Source organism: Lycorma delicatula, chromosome 1 (assembly GCF_047948215.1).
Source record: "Lycorma delicatula isolate Av1 chromosome 1, ASM4794821v1, whole genome shotgun sequence".
Lineage (NCBI taxonomy): Eukaryota > Metazoa > Arthropoda > Insecta > Hemiptera > Fulgoridae > Lycorma > Lycorma delicatula.
Genome location: NC_134455.1, coordinates 9,377,126 through 9,398,263, shown reverse-complemented (window position 1 = coordinate 9,398,263; position 21,138 = coordinate 9,377,126). Strand labels below are relative to the sequence as shown.

The following is a 21,138-nucleotide window of genomic DNA, read 5'->3' as shown; positions in this document are numbered from 1 at the left end:
TGATCCTCTTTAATTTACAAATGTAGCAGAAAATAGTAAGAATGTGTTATGTATTGCTGATAATTTAATGGCATTATTTTAATTTTTATGATTGTTATTGTGTCTGAGTTATATCTTTATTTGTATTATTACAATTAGGAATCTTTTTTGAATGTTCTTGAAAGTCAATAAGTTGATTACATGGGATAGTAATCCGTAAATGTTAGCTGCTAGCCAATTATAACAGTTTTTTTTTGTGAAGATTTCTATATCAAACATAATTTGTTTGCTTTATGTAGTAAATAAACTTAACACAGTTCATATTATTACTATACTCTGATTTTATGGTGCTTTTCTATTATCATTATTAGATAATTAAACATTTGTAATCATTAGTTAAAAATAGTACATCAAAGGTTGATTGCTAGTGTCAGTTATTTATTCCTTCAGTTAACTGAACTTGATTACAGTTGCTGATAATAAAAAATTAATAGTATGAAAAATTCTGACAGGAAGATATAAACTGAGTCTAATTCATTGGTTTTGAATAGTTTCGTATTAAACATTTAGAAATTTTAACACATTTTATGCAGTCTATAAATTGCTATTGAATTTATTTATAAAAATACAATAAATAAGGTGAGTTAGTACCTCGTGGGTGACAACATTAAGGTATATGTGACACAGTTTATAAGTGTGAATATTGTAATAATCAAAGATAATGACATTACTTGTTACATTGCAATGTGATGTGTTATTGCCTGCTGTCTCCTCTGAGGTACATGGATGCAATTATACTTTTGAATGTTAGTCATTCTAAAAAGAATTCTCAGCTGTAGTAACGAAGACAATAAATCTTTTATCATTTAAAATTTGAAATTGTTTTAGTAATAGGTTGAGCAAGATAAAAGTAATAACTGCCCTTTTAAAAGTTCAAATAAGGTAAATAATTTTAAGTTCTGTATTATGTCAGGTAGAAAATTGAACAAGATTATATAATTAGTGTAATTTTACATGTTGATAAAAATAGATCAAATGTCTTAACTATTACATAATAGTTCTTTCAGAAATTTCCCTTTCCAGCAATTCTAGCATCATCCAACAATCGGTCACTTCTTGAAAAGGTCCCCCTCATTTAGTTGTGGGTTTGTATGACACAAGCCTTCTTCGATTACTCCTGGTCACTTATAATAACATTTATTATTTTTTTTTTATTCTTAAATATACTTTGTACAACATTTAATACAACCTTTGTATTTGAAGTAGGTAAATTTAAATTATCTTAAGGATATATAAACTAAATATTTTTGTTATCTGTTAATGTCTTTCCTTGTCTGTAGTGTTTAGAATTACAGGAGTAGAATAATGGGTTAAACTAGATCATTACGATACGGCATAAAGCGTAAAGTTACAAGATGTTATTTGGCGCATGATTAAACTATTAAACTTTTTTTTTTGTATATTGCAGTATTTTTAAGAAAATTATTCAGTTTAGTAATATTTTACATTTTTCTAGTCGCTAAATTTTTAATGTAATCCTTGAAATAATTTACACTCTTTTTAGACTTTGTTTATAAAAAATTGTTGCAAGCCTTTTATTTCTTGCAGTTTAGTGTATGTTCTAAAATAATTTTTGAGTTGGAAGTTTCGTTTATGCACTGAAATCATTTTAATTTTTTTTTTACCAATTTGACGTAACATTGTATAGTCCGTAGTTGTCTACCTTGCCTAATTTAACTGTGAAACTAATCTTCTTCTTGTAAACTATTTTTAGCTTTGGAAAATGTATAACAAGTTTTGATTAGTACAGGAAGTTCTACACTGTAAGCATAATGAAACTTCTATAAACTAGTTTTAATTTTTTGACAGAAGTTAGATTGCAGCCATGCATTGTATTTTTTATTTGTTAGGTAGCAAAAACGTTTTTATTGAGACAGTTATTGAAGATATTACATGAACTATTAAATATCTATTATTTTACTGATAAATGACATCTATAAAAACTAGTGTTTTGTTGATTATTCACTGTACTTATTATAACAACTCAACAATTCTACGAGACAATTTTTTTTACACATTTTTAGTATGGTAGTCAAGCTAAAATCTAGAAGTAGTTGTTTAATTAAAATCTTAAGATTAATTTTTTAATTTTCAGTGAAAAGTTATAGTTTTAAAATTGCTATTTTATTAGCAAAATGACTTCACTGAGAACATTCAAACTCCGTTTTCTTAAATTCTTTTTATTCTGTGTGGAATCTGGAAACCATTCTGTATACTTCCTCTCTATATAATAATTTGAACTGTGCAAAACCAGTCTTATTCGGTGATTTAGAGTAAAACAAACAGTTTAAAAATAATTAGAAGGCTTTCCAATCAAGTGATCCAATTTCTTAAGTGGTCGGCCTTTGTGTGTAAACTATTGAACATTATTAAATGCTACTAAATATTTAAGTAAAGATTATTTTCATGAATAAATCAAATCATTAATTTATTTTTACAGAGAATAAAATTGTTTTTATCCTATTACCTTTTGCATTGCAATTGCTTTATAGTTACCACTTTTACATTGACTTTTGAATTTTTCTGTAATTAAAGGAAATTTTCTCATTTTAGTATGTAAACAACATTATCTTGATGAAGTTATCAGTAAACAAACCGGGAATATTCCAACTTGAATCACGCTTTGTGAACATTCTGGTAAATATTAATCGAATCATTTTTGGATTGTGGTTTTTCAAGTGAATGATGATCCTAAAAGTGTGAAAGTTTCACTTATACCATTATAAAACTGTGGAGAAATGATGTAAAAATATTGAACTTGATAAACTTTAATTTCTATTAATCGGTATTTTACAGACTGGGTAAAAGGTGAAAAGGTTAAGGATGAATGCTAATGGTGATGATTTGCTGTGTATGGTCTTCTTTTGACTTCTCAAAAGAGGTCTTTGGACCTTTTTTTGTTTTCTTAATAGTCAAAAGAATTAAAAATCTAATTTTATCAAGTGGTTTTTTGTTTGTTTTGTGTTAAATGATTAGGCTCTTATGATCATCAATTACTAATGCTTACCCCATGCATGAAACTGCAGCCAGCATTGTTTAAAGTTTTATGATCCAGTGTAATTGTTTCATTAAATCCAATTTTGCCTATAAATATTCTTGCCCTTAATGATGTTATTTTGCAGATTTTAAATTTCCTACTTCTTGAGCTTTTTTTTATATACTTTATAGTATCAAGATGTTTATATTTTTAAATTTGTTTATTTTGTCCAGTATTTTACATATCATTTTATTCCCTACATTTCTCATTCTTCAGTTCAATCGATTTTGGGTATCTTTTATTGATTCACACCTGAAATCTTCAGTTTTTAAGCACTATTTTTGTTTCGAGATTTACACAAACATTTTTACAAACTATTATTCAAAGTGGTTTCTTAAATTTGTTTGAAAACTTCATTGAACTTAATAATTATTTAATCATTTTTATGTTAGAATTATTAATTTAACTTTTGATGTGCTGTCTCACATATAAATTGTCTATAAAAACTTTACTGTTTTGTAAATTTAAATTTATTTGATTGATATTTTTGTTTATTGTGTTTTGGTTTTCTTCAGTACAGTTCATTATATATGTAGTGTATGGTGATCTATATTACTGAAAGAGATTTTGAAGTACAAAGTGTATTAGTTATATTATTATGGTAAACTGTAATTCAGAATATGCAAACTTCTCATAAAACATTTTAGATTTAAAATATGCTTATATTAATTGGTCCTGTAAGTTTTCTTTTTACAAAAAAAGAGGAGAAAGAATTGTATATTATGTTTTTTCAGATGGAAATAAGATACTTTGGAGTTGAAGCAAGCTAGAAATAGTAGTTATGATTTGTTGACTAAACAAAAAAGAAAAGTTAATATGTATGTTTGTTACGGTAAATTAACCCTGGAGTAGTTGCGCGGTTAACAGTTACATGAATGGTCGCATGGTTGACCAGTGTCACCCACAGAATGATTTTGTTTTTGGTATCCTATAATTTAATTACTAATCTTTATGCCTTACTTTAATGTTAGAAAGGGTTTATAAATAAAAACAATCGTGAAATAACTTGAAAAATATATTGTAAAAGCAAACAAAAGGATTTTTAAGTACAAGTAAAAGTCACAAATTTACCGTAAGTAGATTCTATTATAAAAGCAAACACATTTTTAACTGTTATGAATATCATAAATTTAATACAAAATACAAATATTTTAAAAACAATTTTGGCAAACACTTTTTAAATGATCATTGCACATCCACTTTTCACATTTATCACACCATTTCCTTGTGGTTTTATCTCTTTGTCGCCCACAGTCATGGCAACGTCCTCTAGCACCTTCTCTTCCTTTTGTTGATGCTGGCTCTTGCATTGAAGTACCAAGAAGGATACATGCCCGGCGCCTTAATTCAATAGGTAGTTCCAATATTGTAGACCTATATTGAATTTGTGGTTTAACCATTTCCCATGCCAAATTTTGTAAAAATATGCTTCTGCTCACTCTATTTTTTGAATTCGATTTGTAAATACAAAGTGCATTGATCGCTGAAATATTTAAGAGATTAAAAAACACAACCGTTGGCCATCGACGAGTATTTCTTTGCACATTGTACCTCGTTATTAGTTGGTCAAGTAAATCAACCCCAATTTTAGTGTGGTTATAAAATGTTACGATTTCAGGCTTAGACAACTCACCTGTTTCCTCATCGATATAATTGTCATGATGTAATGTTGAGATTAGTAGAACTGCCCGATTCCTTTTTGGACAGTAAGAAACTAGTGTGCAGTCTTCTTGAAAACCCTTTCTTCCTCTTCATCAGATAATTCTTTGAGCCACTGCTGCCAAATTTTGGGATCTGATGAGTACTCAACTTTTCTTTTGTTAGTTTGTGACATGATCTATATAAAAATAAAAATAAAATAGGGTTTAGGCATTATTTCTATTGGAAGGAAAACAACTAAATAGATGAAAAATAACAAATTGATAAATATCTATCTCATAAAACAAATTATTAAAGAAAAACTTACTTACCGGTAAAATAACTTAAATTAAATAAGTGTGGGGGACACTTATCAACCAAACTAGTTTGAGGTGAAATACCTTTCTTAGTTGAAGGGTAAACTGAACGACGACACTGTAGATTCCAACAATAGGGTCTTCTTGAAAGATACTGGAAGGAACAGAATGGTGGGGGTTATGGAAAGGGAATAACCCTTAAATAATGGCAGGTGGGTGACAACTGTCAACCGCGCGACTACTCCAGGGTTAACAATATTTTTTAATACAAATCATTTTATGTGATAATTTGTCAAAGTACTACCTAAATATTTGTATTTAAACATTTTTACTTATTTGTATGTGTTCATGTGCATTCTTGTTTTTTTATGTGAGTTGACTGGGGATTGTGATTTATATTATTTGTGTAATAAGTTAATTTAAGTGGAGGATTATTTGATATAAATTCAAAATAGGATTATAGATTAAATATTGTCATTAAAAAAGAATGATTGATTTTACTGTTGTACCGAGTAATTTAATTTAAAATTGAAATTAAAAATAAAAAGTTGTACTTTATGAATGAAGTACCTCTTCTAGAAGCATAAAAAAAGTATCATGGTACATTTTTTTTATTTTTATGTTTCTGTTTACTTTATTGGAAACACATTTGTATTAAGAACATCATGAAACAATTTTTTTATCATATTCATTTTTATGGGATTTGATGATCATTAGTGATTTGGTAGAATTTCTGGAACATATATTTTAGTTATAATATTTGATGTTTAATATCTGTGTTGATTTATTTGCTAGATCGACTAGAGTGAATAATAGCTAATGCAAAACAGCAATCTACATAATATATAAGAATACCCTACAAATATCTCTTTTTAATAAGGCAAATGTGCTTAATTTCAATCATATACATCTGATATACTGTTGTTAAGAAACAGGTCTGTAACTGAAAGATCCCAGTTTTGTTGTTTATTTTTCAAAAATAAAATTTTCTGAATATTTATTATTCAAATCTGATCAACCGTGGCTGTTAATTCTCTTTGCTACCACTACAATTTTTAAAAGTAATCAGTCAGTATGTGAGATTCAAGATAACGTTTAGAATTATAGATGAGCATAAATTCAATTTATACATAACGAAATATAATTTATATCATACAAATTTTGTTAGAATAATTGTGTTATCTTGTTTCTACATTAGTCAGTATAATACTATTTTTTTATGAATTTATAGTGTCCTAGTATAAGGTCAGTTTATTTTTTTCCAGATATGAGATATATTTAAAAAGAAAAAAATAGATATTACCATTATTATATTAATTGCATTTTTTTTTAGAATTCCAGATCAAAGTTTTTACTTTGTGTAATTGTCATTTGAAAATTCACAAGATTGTCACTAAAATCATGAAATTATGTTTTGAAGTTTTTTAGATACTTTATATCATATTTTATAAAAAAATTAAATTAATGTATTTCAATTTTAAAAAATGTGTCAATTTATGTCTATATTAGGTGCTATTTTGTGAAATAATGTCTTTTAACAAAAGACATTCTTTATGTTTTAACAAAAGACATTCTTTATGTTTTAACAAAAGGTAAATACTTTTAACAAAAGTAATACATAGCATTTTACTAATACTTTATTAATAAAATTAATACTAGTGTTCCCTCAGAAATAGTTTACATGTTACAATGTTCATAGTGAAGTATGGTAATGCGTTTTTTAATTAAATCAGTTTTTATGCGTTGCTTTTTGTATTACTCAGAAGAGATTTTTCCTTTAAAGTTTGTTTTTCATCGTATTATTGTGAAATTTAGTAGTATAATTGATTTTCCCAAAAGTAAAAAAGGATCATAGTGTTTTTAAGAACTGTTTGAGATGTCAGGAGTATTTTTTTATATCTGTAGATTGAATCTATGGTGTGCTGCTTTTTATTTCTTCTCTGTATAAAATCACCTATTACAGATGATTGTGAACACAGCCTGATGCATTAACAAATATAATTTAATTATAAAAATGACCAGCTTTTATTGCATATGTGCACTTGTAAATGTATTTAGTGTATTAATGTTATAATACAAGTTCCTGTAAATTACTTTATTACTGTTATTATAGATAATATCTTCGGATGCCTTAAAAATGTGTCAAACATATAAGCCATACTGTATGTATTGTATAATTTAAAATGTGGTGGTTGTTTGGAAAACAAAGTATGCTAAATGGCATATGATAAGGTGTGTTGGAATGACATGGTACAAACTAGATTTAAAAAAAGGCTTGTCTGTTGTTTGTAAATTATATATATATATTGTATTAATAAAATTAATTATTAGATTAGGTAATATCTGTTTTATAAAGTATTCATTGTCTGTTGATAGCACCTGTTCTATGGTGGAATTTTCATGCTATTATACTATTCTTTTTTTACTTGTCATCACAAACAAGTTGCCTATTTTTTTTGTCTCATACATGTTTAGAACAATGCATCTCATGTATATCTAAAATATACATATATCTAAATGTAAAAGAAAATGTAAATGCATTTTAAACATTCATACATTAAAATTCTGTTTTACCTTTATGTTTTACAATTCTTTTACCTTGTTCTGTCTTCTTTAAATAATGTAATTAGTGTTATGTATGAGATAATAAATCTTAAGTTCATCAAAGTATTACTGAGAACAGCACCATCTCATTAATAACTAAACCAAATAATGGTGATCGGATTCATATCCCAAAAAAGGAAAGAACATGGTAACTACTTATTATCTTTTTAAGAGAAAGTGATTATGAAAAATTCTTGAAATTAATGACTTGTTCATAACATTTATGAATTCTTGTCTAGAATACTAGAAGTGAGTGCATAGAAGAAAAAGAAAACATTTCATAGAATTTCTGGTTTGTGTAAGGAATTATATATGATGGACATTTATACACCAGAGGAAATTAATTAATGTTTGCAGTAATTGTTATTTTGGTAAATTATAAAGAAAGAGTGTTTCACAGTCAAAAAAACAAGGGGTCTTACAGCTGAATGAAAAGAAATAAAACCAGTGTATAGCTTGGCAAACACTATTTTGTGAATAATAAATATCACTCGGTTTTTTCTTGTTAGTTAACTTTTTAAGATTGTTCACTTGTTAATTTTGTTTACTTCAAATTAATTGCTATTGCAATTTAATGAATTTTGTTAATATGAAAACTAAATAGAAAATTATAATTTTATACAGTTTTTTTTAGTTGTATTTCTAATATTTATGTAGATGTTATAATAATACTTTAATACTTTTTGATGTAAATAAATGTTTCATAATGAATTCCTATGAAATGTATTCCTATGAAATCCAAGTAATGCTCTAGAATTTCAACTGTTGAACCACAGAAACTAATATGACTGTAGAATTTTTTCATAAACTTCCACTGTGTAAAATGTATGACCTTAAGTAACTGTCTGATAATTCTTAGGCACAGTTGAACTCTACCACCTATTTATATGTTTTCAGGTTGGGTTTGAAACAAAGATTATTTAAAAAGTAAATTCTTTAAGTAAAAAGTAAAAGAGATATTATTTAAGAATAAGAAGAGAGTCAAACTAAAAAATACAGTATGTATGTTACATCCTCATGTTCTGTGACAAAAGAATTCATCCAAGATTTCATTTAAATATATTTTTATTTTTACAATATTATGCTATTTGGAAATTTTATTGAATGCTATAATGGGCTCTTTTGAAGTAAGCATCACATATTTTAGAAATTTTCTTACAATCTGTATACATAGTCTATGTTATATTTTTTCCTAATGTGTGTACATTGCAATCTCTCAATTAGTGAAAATAAGCAATCCCTTCCTGTGGCCCAATGAGATGAGGAATGATATCTTCGACACGTAAGTTAAGGTGTAATCTTGTTGACTTAAGGTCGACCATTCTAGAGATGTGCAGTTAATTGAACCCCAACCACCAAAGTACTCTGATATCCACTGTATTGTATACAAATCCATTTAAAAGCAACTAACCTTTACTAGAATTTGAACCTCAGAACCTTCAACTTTGAAAATCAGCTGTTAACTGATTTGCAACAAATTATATATTTGAGCTAATAGACCAGCCCCAATGAGCTTATGTTTTATTTGTATGTGTTTTTGTCATAGTTTCCATAATGAAAAGATTATATTTGTGAAAAGTACTTACAAAAATATTTATACACTACAATCACTTTTATTGGTTTGCTCAGTATCAGCAGGTCATGTGGTTAATGTTCTTAACTGCTGCTTAGATTTGTTTTCGTAAAATTTTATATTAAAGAGAGTACCTCAGTACTATTTTTAAACGGATTGTATTGAAAAATTTAATATTAATATTTTCAAGTAGTATTGTAGCATGCTGGTATTATTCACTTATCTCTTTGGCAAAGTAGTAGCATTTCTGCCTTTCACCCGAAAAGTTCTAAATTTGAATCCTGGTCAGGCTTGGCATTTTTCACTCACCAAAAATTTTCCTAGAAAGTGTCTATAATCAAAAGCATTAGCTTGTAATTGCTAAAAGAAAAATAAATTAATATGATTCATTAAATGTTATGAAGGTCATAACCACTCATTCAAATGATAGTTTCGGACTGCTACATTAAGGACTAATTGTTTCAATTTTTTAGGGAAGCTGAGGTTGGATTCCCTGGGTGGTGGGTAATCTACAGATGATGTAATTTGCGTTTAATTGACTGTAATTTTTGTGTTTTTTTATTTGTTTTGGGAAACTAAATGATTTGTTTAAAAAGTTACTGCAGAAGCATTTTCTTAATTACAATGCTAGCTTAGAATATTTAACAAAAGCATTTGTGCATTAGTCTATGGATCATCTGACTGAATTTACCAAATAATTGCAATATTGTAGAATTATTTGGTCAGATGACCAGTACCTAATGTTATTTTATCTATGCTATGAGTACTACATTATTAAATGTGATTTACAATTAAATTAATCTTTCACATAATTTTATTTTCAAGATTCATTAAAAAAAAAAAGACAATGTGGACAGTCGTGTATGATAACTACTGTGATCAAATTTTTACTGATAGATCCTTGCATGGGATAGAATTACTACTGGCAATTATGTTTTATCTCTGCAATTTTAAAATAATTAAAGAAATGAAGTAACTTGTGCTATGGGTATTTTGATTTACCAATCTGATAACTTCCAGTAAAAATCATAATGATTTTTTATTCCAGTTAAGTTTTTAAACAAGAAGTTATTCTTCTTTTGAATCAGGATAAAATTTGCAAAATCATGTTTTATGACAATTTTATTGATCGTTAATATCGTGATTACAATTAAAAAGCTTGTAGAGAACGTTTATTACTTTAATGCAATAAAGAGATATGTTATCTATTGAAATACTAGGATTGTATTCTACTTTAATAGAATACCTCTACTGTACTATAAATACATTGTTAAATAATTATAACAATACCTTCTTTCATGCTGTGTTAACATAGAGGAAAAAATATTTTGGCTGTTAATATGAAAAAAGCAAAATGCAGAAGAGAATAATAAGAATGATAATATGATTGTAATAAGAATGATAATATACTGCTTGGTAATTCTACATCTGAAGTGAGGCTTAGTGAGATCCATACATAATAGGCCTTTCTGTGATGTAACAAGTTATGACTGACTATATCTGCATATAAATTGCTTTTTTATTTTTTTATGAATATAAGCTTTATGATTCAATACAGTAATGGTATAAATGAGAGATTCTTAACCGTAAGATTCGTTTTTAAGTATGATGTGAACACATTTTATATTTAATTAATTTTTTAGTAGTGAAAATAAATGTATTGTAATTATATAAGTTAAAAGATACAAAGTTGAAATGTGCTTTTTATTTTTCTTATAGTGGACAGAATTTCTAAGCCTTTTTTTAGCAGTTTTGAATTGTGCCTTTTGTTACATTTCTGGATTAGTATATTACTTCCTTCATTACACAGAGTGAGCCAAAAGATATGCACTCTAAATTTGGAAACATATTGCTGAGGGAAGTTTAGTTTTTTGGCAGCAGGAGTGTGTATGTTGGCAAAGGGTGACCTCTAAAAGAAGCTTGTGATAGAAGAGTAGCCCATGATAACTAAACAATTTCCCTCCTTTTTGATGATAGTGGTGAGTAAGGTGTGAGCTGATAAATATGCGTTCATTTTAGAAAGTTACTGTAAATCGCAGTCGTTCTTAAAATTTCAGGAAGACTAGGGTAGCTTCTCCTGAATCGCTCTCTTCTCTGTTTAGCCTCCAGGACCATCATAAAGTATTACTTCAGAGGATGATGTGTATGAATAGAAGTGAAGTGTAGTCTTGTACAGTCTCAGGTTGAACATTCCTGATATATGTGGTTAATTGAAACCCAACCACTAAAGAACACTGGTATCCGTGATCTAGTATTCAAGTCCATATTTGAATCTTAGAACTCTTGACTTCAGAATCAGCTGATTTGTGATGACGAGTTTAACCACTAGATCAAACTGGTGGGTTTAGTGGAACCCACTGAATCGCAGGTGTGTAATAAATCAACGATTTTATGTGTAGTCACTCATTCTAGGGAAACCACAGTAGTGTGGATGAATGTAAACAATCCAACCCACCTATGGTTTTAAGTGATGCGTCCTTGGAAATTATCTGACTATCTTTGTTAAATTCATGTAGAAAATCGATATGAAAACTGTGTCAACAAACCGGAATGTCTTATGGGAGTGTTCACAGAGCCATAAAGAAGCTAAAACTCTGTTCATATTGCATTCACATCGTTGATGAGCTTCAAGAACCTGTTAAGGAGAAAATACTACATTACTATCAATGGTTTTTGCATTTCATTTGTAGCAGTTTTCAGGTGTTAGATTATGTTTTCTTCTCTGATGAAGCATGGTTTCACCTAATTGGCTACATAAACAGCCAGAACAACAGAGTTCAGGAAACTTTCATATTTTCCATGAGACCCTGTTAAATTTATAGAAGGTTGGAGTTTGGTATGTGATTTTGCAGAAAAAAATTGTAGGTTCAATCTTTTCCACAGAAATGATAACAGCTGAATGTTACCAGGACATCATCAGGCAATTCGTGGCACTGTTAAAGCCTGATGAACGAGACTGCTGGCTGCAGCAAGATGGTGCAGTGGGGCACACACAGCAAATAGCACAAAGATAATGTTGCGTGAGTTCTTTCAGTAACACATCATTTCCCATCACCTGTAAAGTACAGTACAGTATATTATGGTAATAAAGATTTTTTTAAAAATATTATTTATCGGGTTGCTTAACATATCTTTTTGCTCACTCTGTATATTCTTAAAAAAAAATTGTTATTGTTAAAAGGTAAACAAATTTAACTGTAACTCATAATTGATAAACTAAGTATATTTATTATACCTGTAATAAAAAGAAGCTAAATCTACAATCAGATTTTCGAAAGACAAAATTTACCACCAGAGATACAAGTAAGATTGCTGAATGATGTGCTGTAAAAGTAAGAATGATTTGATATCATTTTTATTTTTTTAACTGCTAATTATGTACTGAAGAAACAAAATATTCATGATATGAGTTTTATAAACTGTTTGCAGTCATCCATTCATCCATTCATCATGGGAAGTTTTATTTAGTACTGGAAGTCGCATTGAGTTAATTTAAAAAAATTGAGTTGATTAATTTTTTTTAATTAAATTTTATAAAAAGAACATTTTTCTTATAGTGAAAATAGAAAATAGGGAGACATATTTACTTGTGTATGATGTGAAGAGCATTGTATTGTATTATCAACAAAATAAAGCTGTTTCAGATTGATACCTTAATACTGTGTAAAGGCTTGACTAATGTTATCTCTGCGAGCAAAGATAAACATCTTGTAACCAAACTTAGAGGTAGCAATAGGTTGGAACTGATATCAGTACCTCAAGCTGTACTCAGATGATAATATTATTAATTCTTACTACTTATTTATTACTTTCATATTCATTGTTTACAGAAAAAATGTTCATGAAAAAGGTGAATAAAATTATTATTTAATTAACTTATGAGTACAAAATATATGTGTACATTCTATCTTTAACTTGTATGCAGGAACATGGTACAGAAAAATATTATTTTATAAATTGTTAAATTATTTATTTCAGGTAATAAAAATCTATATGCCATAGGAAAGTTAACAACTCTGGTTACTGGTAATTTAAAATTGAATTGATATATACAATAATATGTCGTTTTATAATAATCAGTTACTGTTTATGGTTAACTATTGTGAAATAAAGGAGATCTATAAATCCATGACATTTCAAACTGAATGTATTACAAAGTAGAAGTGTTTCATTAGAAAGTCTAGGCATTAGACAGAAATTTCATTATTTCATAGGTATTGGTTTTCATTTTACTGTTGGTTAACAGCTAGGTATGTTAAAATCAAGTGTATTGTTAATACATTAAAATTGCTGTGTTGGTATGAATTAGTTCCATAATTATTAAAATGGAACCTAGTAATAAATATTTTCGTGCATAGTTTTCTTTTTTAGTTATGGGGTAGTAGTAAAGGGAAATTAATTAATTTGCATCCTTTTATTTAGTATTGGCTCGGTATGGTTATTAAGAAGAATGCAGACAGCTGCCTGATTTTATCTATTTTTTTACTAGCAATATTTTATTAGTAACATAAATATTTAGGTATTTACTCTGCCTCAGTGTTGGAATAGTATTATCTTTCATACAGAAAGTTTGGATTCAAATCCTGTCAGGCTTGGAATTTTTTTATATGCTTATAAAATTTATTTCGCATTACTCTGTAACTAATTGGATTTGGTATTTTTACTTATTTTATTAATAACTGTGATTATTGTGACTGTACTGGCAGATTATTTTAATGTAAGTAGCCTTTAAAATTATATACAAAGTAATGATTGCTTGAAGTCATTAGGCACAACACAGTGTTTAAAAAACTGAGGGTGTTAATAATCATATGCCGTTTTGCATTTTTCAGGTAAGATTTTTTGGCTTGTAGATAGACTTGGGGTGTGGTTGTGGTTTAATCTTTTTTAAGTGTACTTATTTTACTGTAATGTAATCACTTAATAATATATATGTTGTTTTATAGTGACAGTACTCTGAATGTTACTAAACTGAATTGTTCACATACTGGTGAGAATTGAATACTAAATAATGGATCTGATATTTTTTCAGTTGAATTAACTTGTGATAATATGACCCCTACTTCAGTAGCAGCTTTAAGAAATCTGTAGTAACATTTAACATTTTAAGTTGTACTCAGTAATAAAGCTGTTGATTTTGACATATTTTGCAACCACAAGTGAGTTTGCCAATGTACTATATTTTCAGAATATAACAACATTACTTCTAATTTATATACTTACTTTATAATCTTTTGGGAGTAGTGTTAAATTAATCCAGCCTACTAAGACAAATAGTAGCAAAATAATCAAAGCAAGCATAGAAAATTGTGTAGCAATGGATTCCTAATGAAACATTATGATTGTTACTGTACAATCAGTTTTCATTTTTTCTTTTACCTAGAAATGGTATTCTGTTTACTTCATCAAATTATCAGAAATAGCATGCAGTTATATTTTTGTTAGAACTGATCAGTACAGATATGTCTGTTTCTTGTACTGTAACAAAAATAATTTCAAATGCCAAAATTATTATTTTACATATTTTGATAGCTGTTTTATTGTTATATAATGTGAAAAATTAATGGTTAGAAAGAACACAATTCTAGTGGAAAGATAGTTTAAATTCCTAAAGTGGATATTACCAAAGTTTTTTTTACCAAGTATTATTTTTATTTTTTTTTATGTTCACAGGAGAATCAACTCATCTTTGATTTGTATTACTGTAAGCAGTATCTGTGATTTCATTTTATATTTTCTGACAGCCTGCCAGTCTGCTAGATGGATAAAGGTTGTAGTGAGTTAATTTTTATTCATTCAACAGTTCTGTATCGGCCGTATGTAAATATTAATATAATTGTTACTATTATTATTATTATTAATAATAATGTTATCAAAAGTAAATTGTTCAAAAGTAATTTGTTATTATAATATTTTAATAAAATATTATAATAGGTTGTAATAAATTTAAAATGTAATACAAATATATCATTTAAGTCACCTAGAGAGTAGTTTTTTTAAATTCTATTATAACTAATTTTTTTAAAATTTTATTTATATTATTGTTATGTGACAGTATGAATAACTTTGTAAAGTTCTGGATAAACAGTACCTCTGATTTTTATTTAAACTGAAGAAATGTGCTCGTGGTTTTAAAGATTATTTTATTTATTACTGGATGTTTTTCAGTTTGAATTAACAATAAGTTGATAAAAATGATCAATTAATAAGCAGTTGTCTTGTTTTTTTTTAAATTTAGTAAGAGCAATATTTTATTACATTTTCTCCACTTTCCTCAGTTTCTTCAAATCTTATGTAATTAACTTATTTTGTACTTATTAACTTATTATGTAATTAACAAATTGTACCCAGTTACAGCTTTTTCTCCAGTTTAATTCCAACCATTTTTGAAACCTAGTCATTTTAGTTATCTAATGAAATGACCCAGAGATCTAAATACATCATTAACATAGCATTTAAATAAAGTTAAACTTAATCCTTAAGCATATGCATTTTACCGCGTTGTAATACATGTACCCAAAATTGACTGCATCTCAGTTTTGTAAAGTGACAAATTTTTTTTAGTTCTATTTTATTTTGTCACCTTTATGGTGATTTACTACATACATTTGCATTAGATATTTATGTATGTGTTTTATTTTTACTTGCATAATAAATCCATAAATTTATTTATTCTTTCAATAAAAATGTTATACGCAAGGTTATAATTTTATCATTAATAACAGCAATAGTGTTAGAGTAATTTAAAAAAATTAAATATTTATTATAACAGTTTAAATCAAGCAAAATATAAAAGTTTCTGTTTCAAATTCACTTCCAAATACAAAATTACATGAATGCCGATAAAATTCCCTGGATCTTAAAATTTAAAGTTTCAGATCAAAGTTAATACATCAGCAAACTTGTTTATGATGTATTTTAATTTTAGAGTGTCTTTTTATGTGTAAAATTCAAAAAGTATTTTGATTTCTGTTAAGAAATGTCTTAATTACCTTGAGATAGTAAAAACACTTTTTCTAAGTCAGTTTACATAAAATAGCTATCAATTAACATGATTTTACACTATAATGAATCAAAATAAGATGTTAGAGTATAAATTTTGGATTTTTTACTTCACTAGTGATTACTGGAGAAAAGTGATTTATATTATTATTATTATTATTTTGTGAATTTGTTTGAACATTTTTGTTTTTTCTTTTCCTTTGAATTGAGATCTTACCAGAAATAAATTTTCATTCTTTGATTGTATGGTGTCCATCTTGTAATTACTTTCTTCTCTGAAGTCCTCATCTGAATCAAAGCATCATTCAGTTCACATTCTAGGATGGCCGAAGGCTTTTCACTGCGATGGATTTCTTTGGATTTGCTGCAGTGCTTGTAAAAATAAATACTGAGTACAGGTTACTCAGTAATATCCAGGACATTTGGTTTTTTTGTCATTTGTTTACCAAACAAGATAAAAATTAAGAGATAGTATATGAAATAAATAATTTGACTAGATTCGTCATTAAACTTTTGTTAATGAAGATTTAACTTTTTATTTTTGCAAACCTTATGTTTAATAATTATTGGTTTTTTTAAATTTATTTATTATTATTGCAGTTCTGCATATAAACAGATTTACTTTTATTATTAAATAGACGTACTTGTTCCACTACCACTCTTGACAGATTTTTAAAAACATACGTGTTAGTAAAAGGGAAGAGACTATTTTATAGCAAATTGTATAAAAAGAACTAGAATAATGGGTTGTATATTAAGTTGTCTAGGTAACTTTAGAAGTATGGAAGGTAAAAAATATAAATTGGAATATTTATATTCCAATTTATATTTTTTATATTTTTTACCTGGTATTAAAAAAAACCCAGATAATTCAAGATGTTCAATAGAGAAAATGCATTGAGCTGGTAAGGTTAGCTTAGAATAGAAAATAATTAATTGGGGATGTTCAAGGAGTCAAATGATAACGGGGTAAATAATTAAAGGTAATATGTTCTAACTATTGTAATAAATGGTGGTCTCTTTTAGCTAAATCTGTTCTTTGTGATTATTTTAAAAAGATTGTATATCTATTTTTACAAATTTTTGTAGTATATTTATCCTATTGGGGAAAACCTATTGATTTCTGGATCATTAGAAATTTACAAATACTACTTCACCAGCTCATAAAAATTTATATGAGCAGGTTAATATTTGTCTTAATTTAAAAAAATTAACTTCTTTCCTTTTTTATCTTATTTTCTTGTCCATTTTAATTTCAGAATCATCAGAAAAAGACATAATTGTCCGACAGTTTATTTCATACACAATAAATTTTATTTTGAGGCTTTTGTTTTGAAGTTAATTTGTAAACAGAATATTTGCAGTGTGCTAGATATTATCATTAAAAAAGATTATATTTATTTAAGAAAATTAAAAGGAGTCAAATACAAATATTAAAAACTGAATCAAAGCTATTAATCTTTCGATTTATAATATTAATCATGTTTAATATAATTAAATATTGATAACAATGCCCGTATATCTGATATCAAATGAGCACAGATGATTTTAGTGTTTAAAAATAATCTTTTTTCATTGATCTGACATAGGTTAAAAAAATACACATTCACACATTTTCATATTAATTAAACTTTAATGAGTGATATGAGAACCTTGTTACATCTTTACAAATTAAATCATTTTTTTTTAGATCTTAAAAATAATTAGATTTATTTGTTTAAATTAAAAAGTAATTTCTTTTTTTTAGATTTGTGGTTCAGTACAGATCACCAGTGACATCGTTGATGTAGTGAGTAGCAGACTGTGATATATGTGGGTTGTAGTCAATCATTGACTTTATTGAGTTACATTGGCATTCAAATCTAGTTCAATTTTGTTATTGGATTAACTATGTGTTATTGAATTTGGACTAATATGGTATTAATTGTAGATAACCCTTTACTTTACACACCTAGATTTACATTAGCATTCAAATTCAGTGCGTTTGTGTTATTAGATTGATAAATCTAAGTCTTGCCACATCATGATATAAATGGTTGTCGTAATAGCTGGTTGGTGATAAATTGATCTCTTCCTCGACCTGTATTTTGGGCATTTGTGTTTGGCTTAGCAGGAGTAAAAAATTGATATTGTTATTTTTTATTATCTGCGTAGCAAAAACATTAATTCTTAATGTTTTATGTATAAAATGTAAATATCCAAGTAGTAAATAAGATTAAAAATCAAGCTTGTGAGCAGTGTACTTGTAAACATTGGTTTTCTCTCTCTGTATTTATGGTTTCCCAATCTCTGTCACCTGCAGGTAAATGTTTTAATCCCCTTCAGAATGTCTGGTGTAGAAATATTCCTTGCCAATAAACTGACAGTGTTTGGTATTGCAGTCTGGAGCAAAGATAAATGTGATGTTTAGTGTAAAGAAGATGGTTCTTTGTGATGCAAAGTAATAGAACGTCTGATCAGCTTAGAATGGTTCTTTTTAAAAGTGAACAAATAAATTCATTGAACAGAACAGACACTGTAGACTGTTGACCATTGTCTGAATATTTTAAAGCTGTAATTTTTTTCTCCATTAAATGTGATAGCATTTATATAAAAAAATAAGAAAATCATTAATTAGCATTATAGTAGAATAGGTGGCTGAAATGATAGACTTAAATTTAAGCAAGTCATTAGCTCAAATTAATGTCCTTTGAATTCCTTTTGTTTTAGTTTCCATTTGTATGCACGCAACTTATATAATTTTCTTGTAAGGACTTCTAGTGATTTTTTTTAACTTAATGTCACCTTTCATTAAAAATTGTTGTGTTAGATTATTTTTGCATAGATGAGAAATGAATTTTTAAAAATAAGTACTCTAACTCTTTTATGGTTAAAATAACAGCTTGTGAAGTAAATAATTCTTTTTATAATATGTAATATTAATGATGAGTACTGTTTTTAGATTAGTTGTGATTGATTGGAATAAAATTATGTGCATATTATGCAGGTAATAATATTATTATTAGATGAAACGAATATAATGTAATACTGCTTTTATTATCAAGTATAACTTGTTTTTAAAACTTAAGGTATTATTTTTATTATGAAATCTACTTTGTTTTCTGTTTAAGAACTAAAAATGTTGTACTATTTATTTTAAATTATTGATTTTGTGTAATTCTTGTAATTAATTTAAATAATTCTTTTTAAACCGGTTTCTTGTTTTAATTTTGATTTCTTAATTACTTTTTCAATCTTTATATAAAAAATTAACTATCTCTTTAAAAGAAAAGGATGATGATAATGAATCTAATTAGTTGTTTATACCTTCCCCTTAGGTTTAAAATTAATTTGTCATTTTTTTTTTTTTTAAAATTATAAGTGATCATGAATGAAATCGCTTAATAAACTACCTTTCTTACTGTTTATTATGATATTAATCTTAGTTCTGGCCGATAGTGCTACTATAAACAGTAGCTATTTTATGGAAATTGAAAGAATTTGTTTTGAAAATTCATAAAAAAGTTTGTAGTCACAGTTAATAATTTACATATTGAATTAATTAAATTGAAATGAATGACGTAAATACTAATAAAAAGAGTTATCTTTGTTTTTTTATTATATCAATAACTGGATTTTAAAATTACAAAAGTAAACAAAATATTTTACTTTCAGTTGAAGTGCATCATTTTTGGATTATTACTTTTCATTGTTTACAGTATTTTACTTACATTATGTTTGTTTATCATTCATAATGTAATCATCAACTTTTTTCTCTTTCATTATTTCCATCTGAAATAATATTCTTTTAGTAATCACTTTTCCCATAACAGCTTGTTTTGTTTTTCATTATTAATATGCAAGTGGAAGCAAATTTGTTTATTTATTTATTTTTTTAATTATTTTCATTTTGTTGTCTTCTTGAAATACTTTGTCAGTATTTTGTTTATATGAAATGAGATCAGAGTGTTCATCATAACTGTCTTAAAAAGGACATAATTAATTTCTTTCTTTATCTGTTTTTCAACCGTGAACATGATATATGACTAACACTCTTTGCCTGAAGAGTCTTTGTCAAGGTTGTATTGTCGTATCATAATTGCATTTACTGTATTCTTTTAATTTCTGGTTCATATCACTTTTTCTTCAGGTGCCTTAGCTATGAGAGTGAGATGAGGTGTAGTTGTAAAATGTTGTGGGTCCCGGGCAAAATTGTAAACTACCCTGATCTATCTCAACATGTACATAATTTTTTCTCGCCACCACTATTTTCTTTATTCTTGATCCCTTTAAAGCATCGGTTCTGAGGTTGTAAGTCTGACCCTACTAGATCTTTCACGCTGAATGAAGATGCTTTAAAGTTCTTGAGTTATCCTTGGAATTAAGAGCTGCCGACTGACTTGGAGGCTCTTGTATTTTCTACCCATTAGCTAAACAGTAAATCTAATGGCTGAAGTAACTGGTAAAATCCGGGTTTCAAAATTTCCCAAAAACAGATTAAAAAAAGTAAAGAGATATTAAAAATCTCACATTCATTTTTCTTCACATGTTATCAAGAGGGTTTTGCTCATACAGAGGGTTTTTTGTGGTCATTTCGCTCATATAATAGTCAATTTTTTCTTTAGTGAATTTCATTTCTGTAAGAGTTTTAGGAATATCTGTGATGATTTTTCTTGTAGTCCCAGTGACACATGGCACTATCAAATTGCTGCTTAGCCTAAGGAATTTAAATGTAATAGTTTTTTAGCTCTTACTATTGCTATTGAATCGTATAACCTTCATCCAAAATGCCACTGGTATAAGCTAAGTATTTATGCCACACATAAGAAGCACTGCTCTCTTACATTTAAATTGTGCTTTTGTGTAAGTTTATATTTTGCTTGGTTTTATAAAAACATTCAAAAGCACTTCTGAATTTGTTTAAATTTTTACTTAATGTAATTTTATAC

At 27.3% G+C, this 21,138-nt stretch overlaps 1 protein-coding gene across 5 annotated transcripts in view; it reads left to right on the top strand.

Annotated features, from left to right (window-relative positions):
* The window catches only part of LOC142325138 (phosphatidylinositol 3,4,5-trisphosphate 3-phosphatase and dual-specificity protein phosphatase PTEN-like), a 138,531-nt gene extending 119,365 nt beyond the window's left edge, over positions 1 to 19,166 (top strand). For 2 of the 5 annotated variants that reach the window (XM_075366559.1, XM_075366643.1), the window contains exon 11: positions 12,092 to 12,237. In XM_075366559.1, the coding sequence (XP_075222674.1) occupies positions 12,092 to 12,222 (131 nt within the window). In that variant the 3' untranslated portion in view covers positions 12,223 to 12,237. Of the gene's footprint in view, positions 1 to 12,091; positions 12,238 to 14,881; positions 15,905 to 17,957 lie in introns of those variants that run through there. The other 3 variants (XR_012756515.1, XM_075366733.1, XM_075366911.1) reach the window with 3 other exon arrangements.
* The last annotated feature ends 1,972 nt before the right edge of the window (positions 19,167 to 21,138 follow it).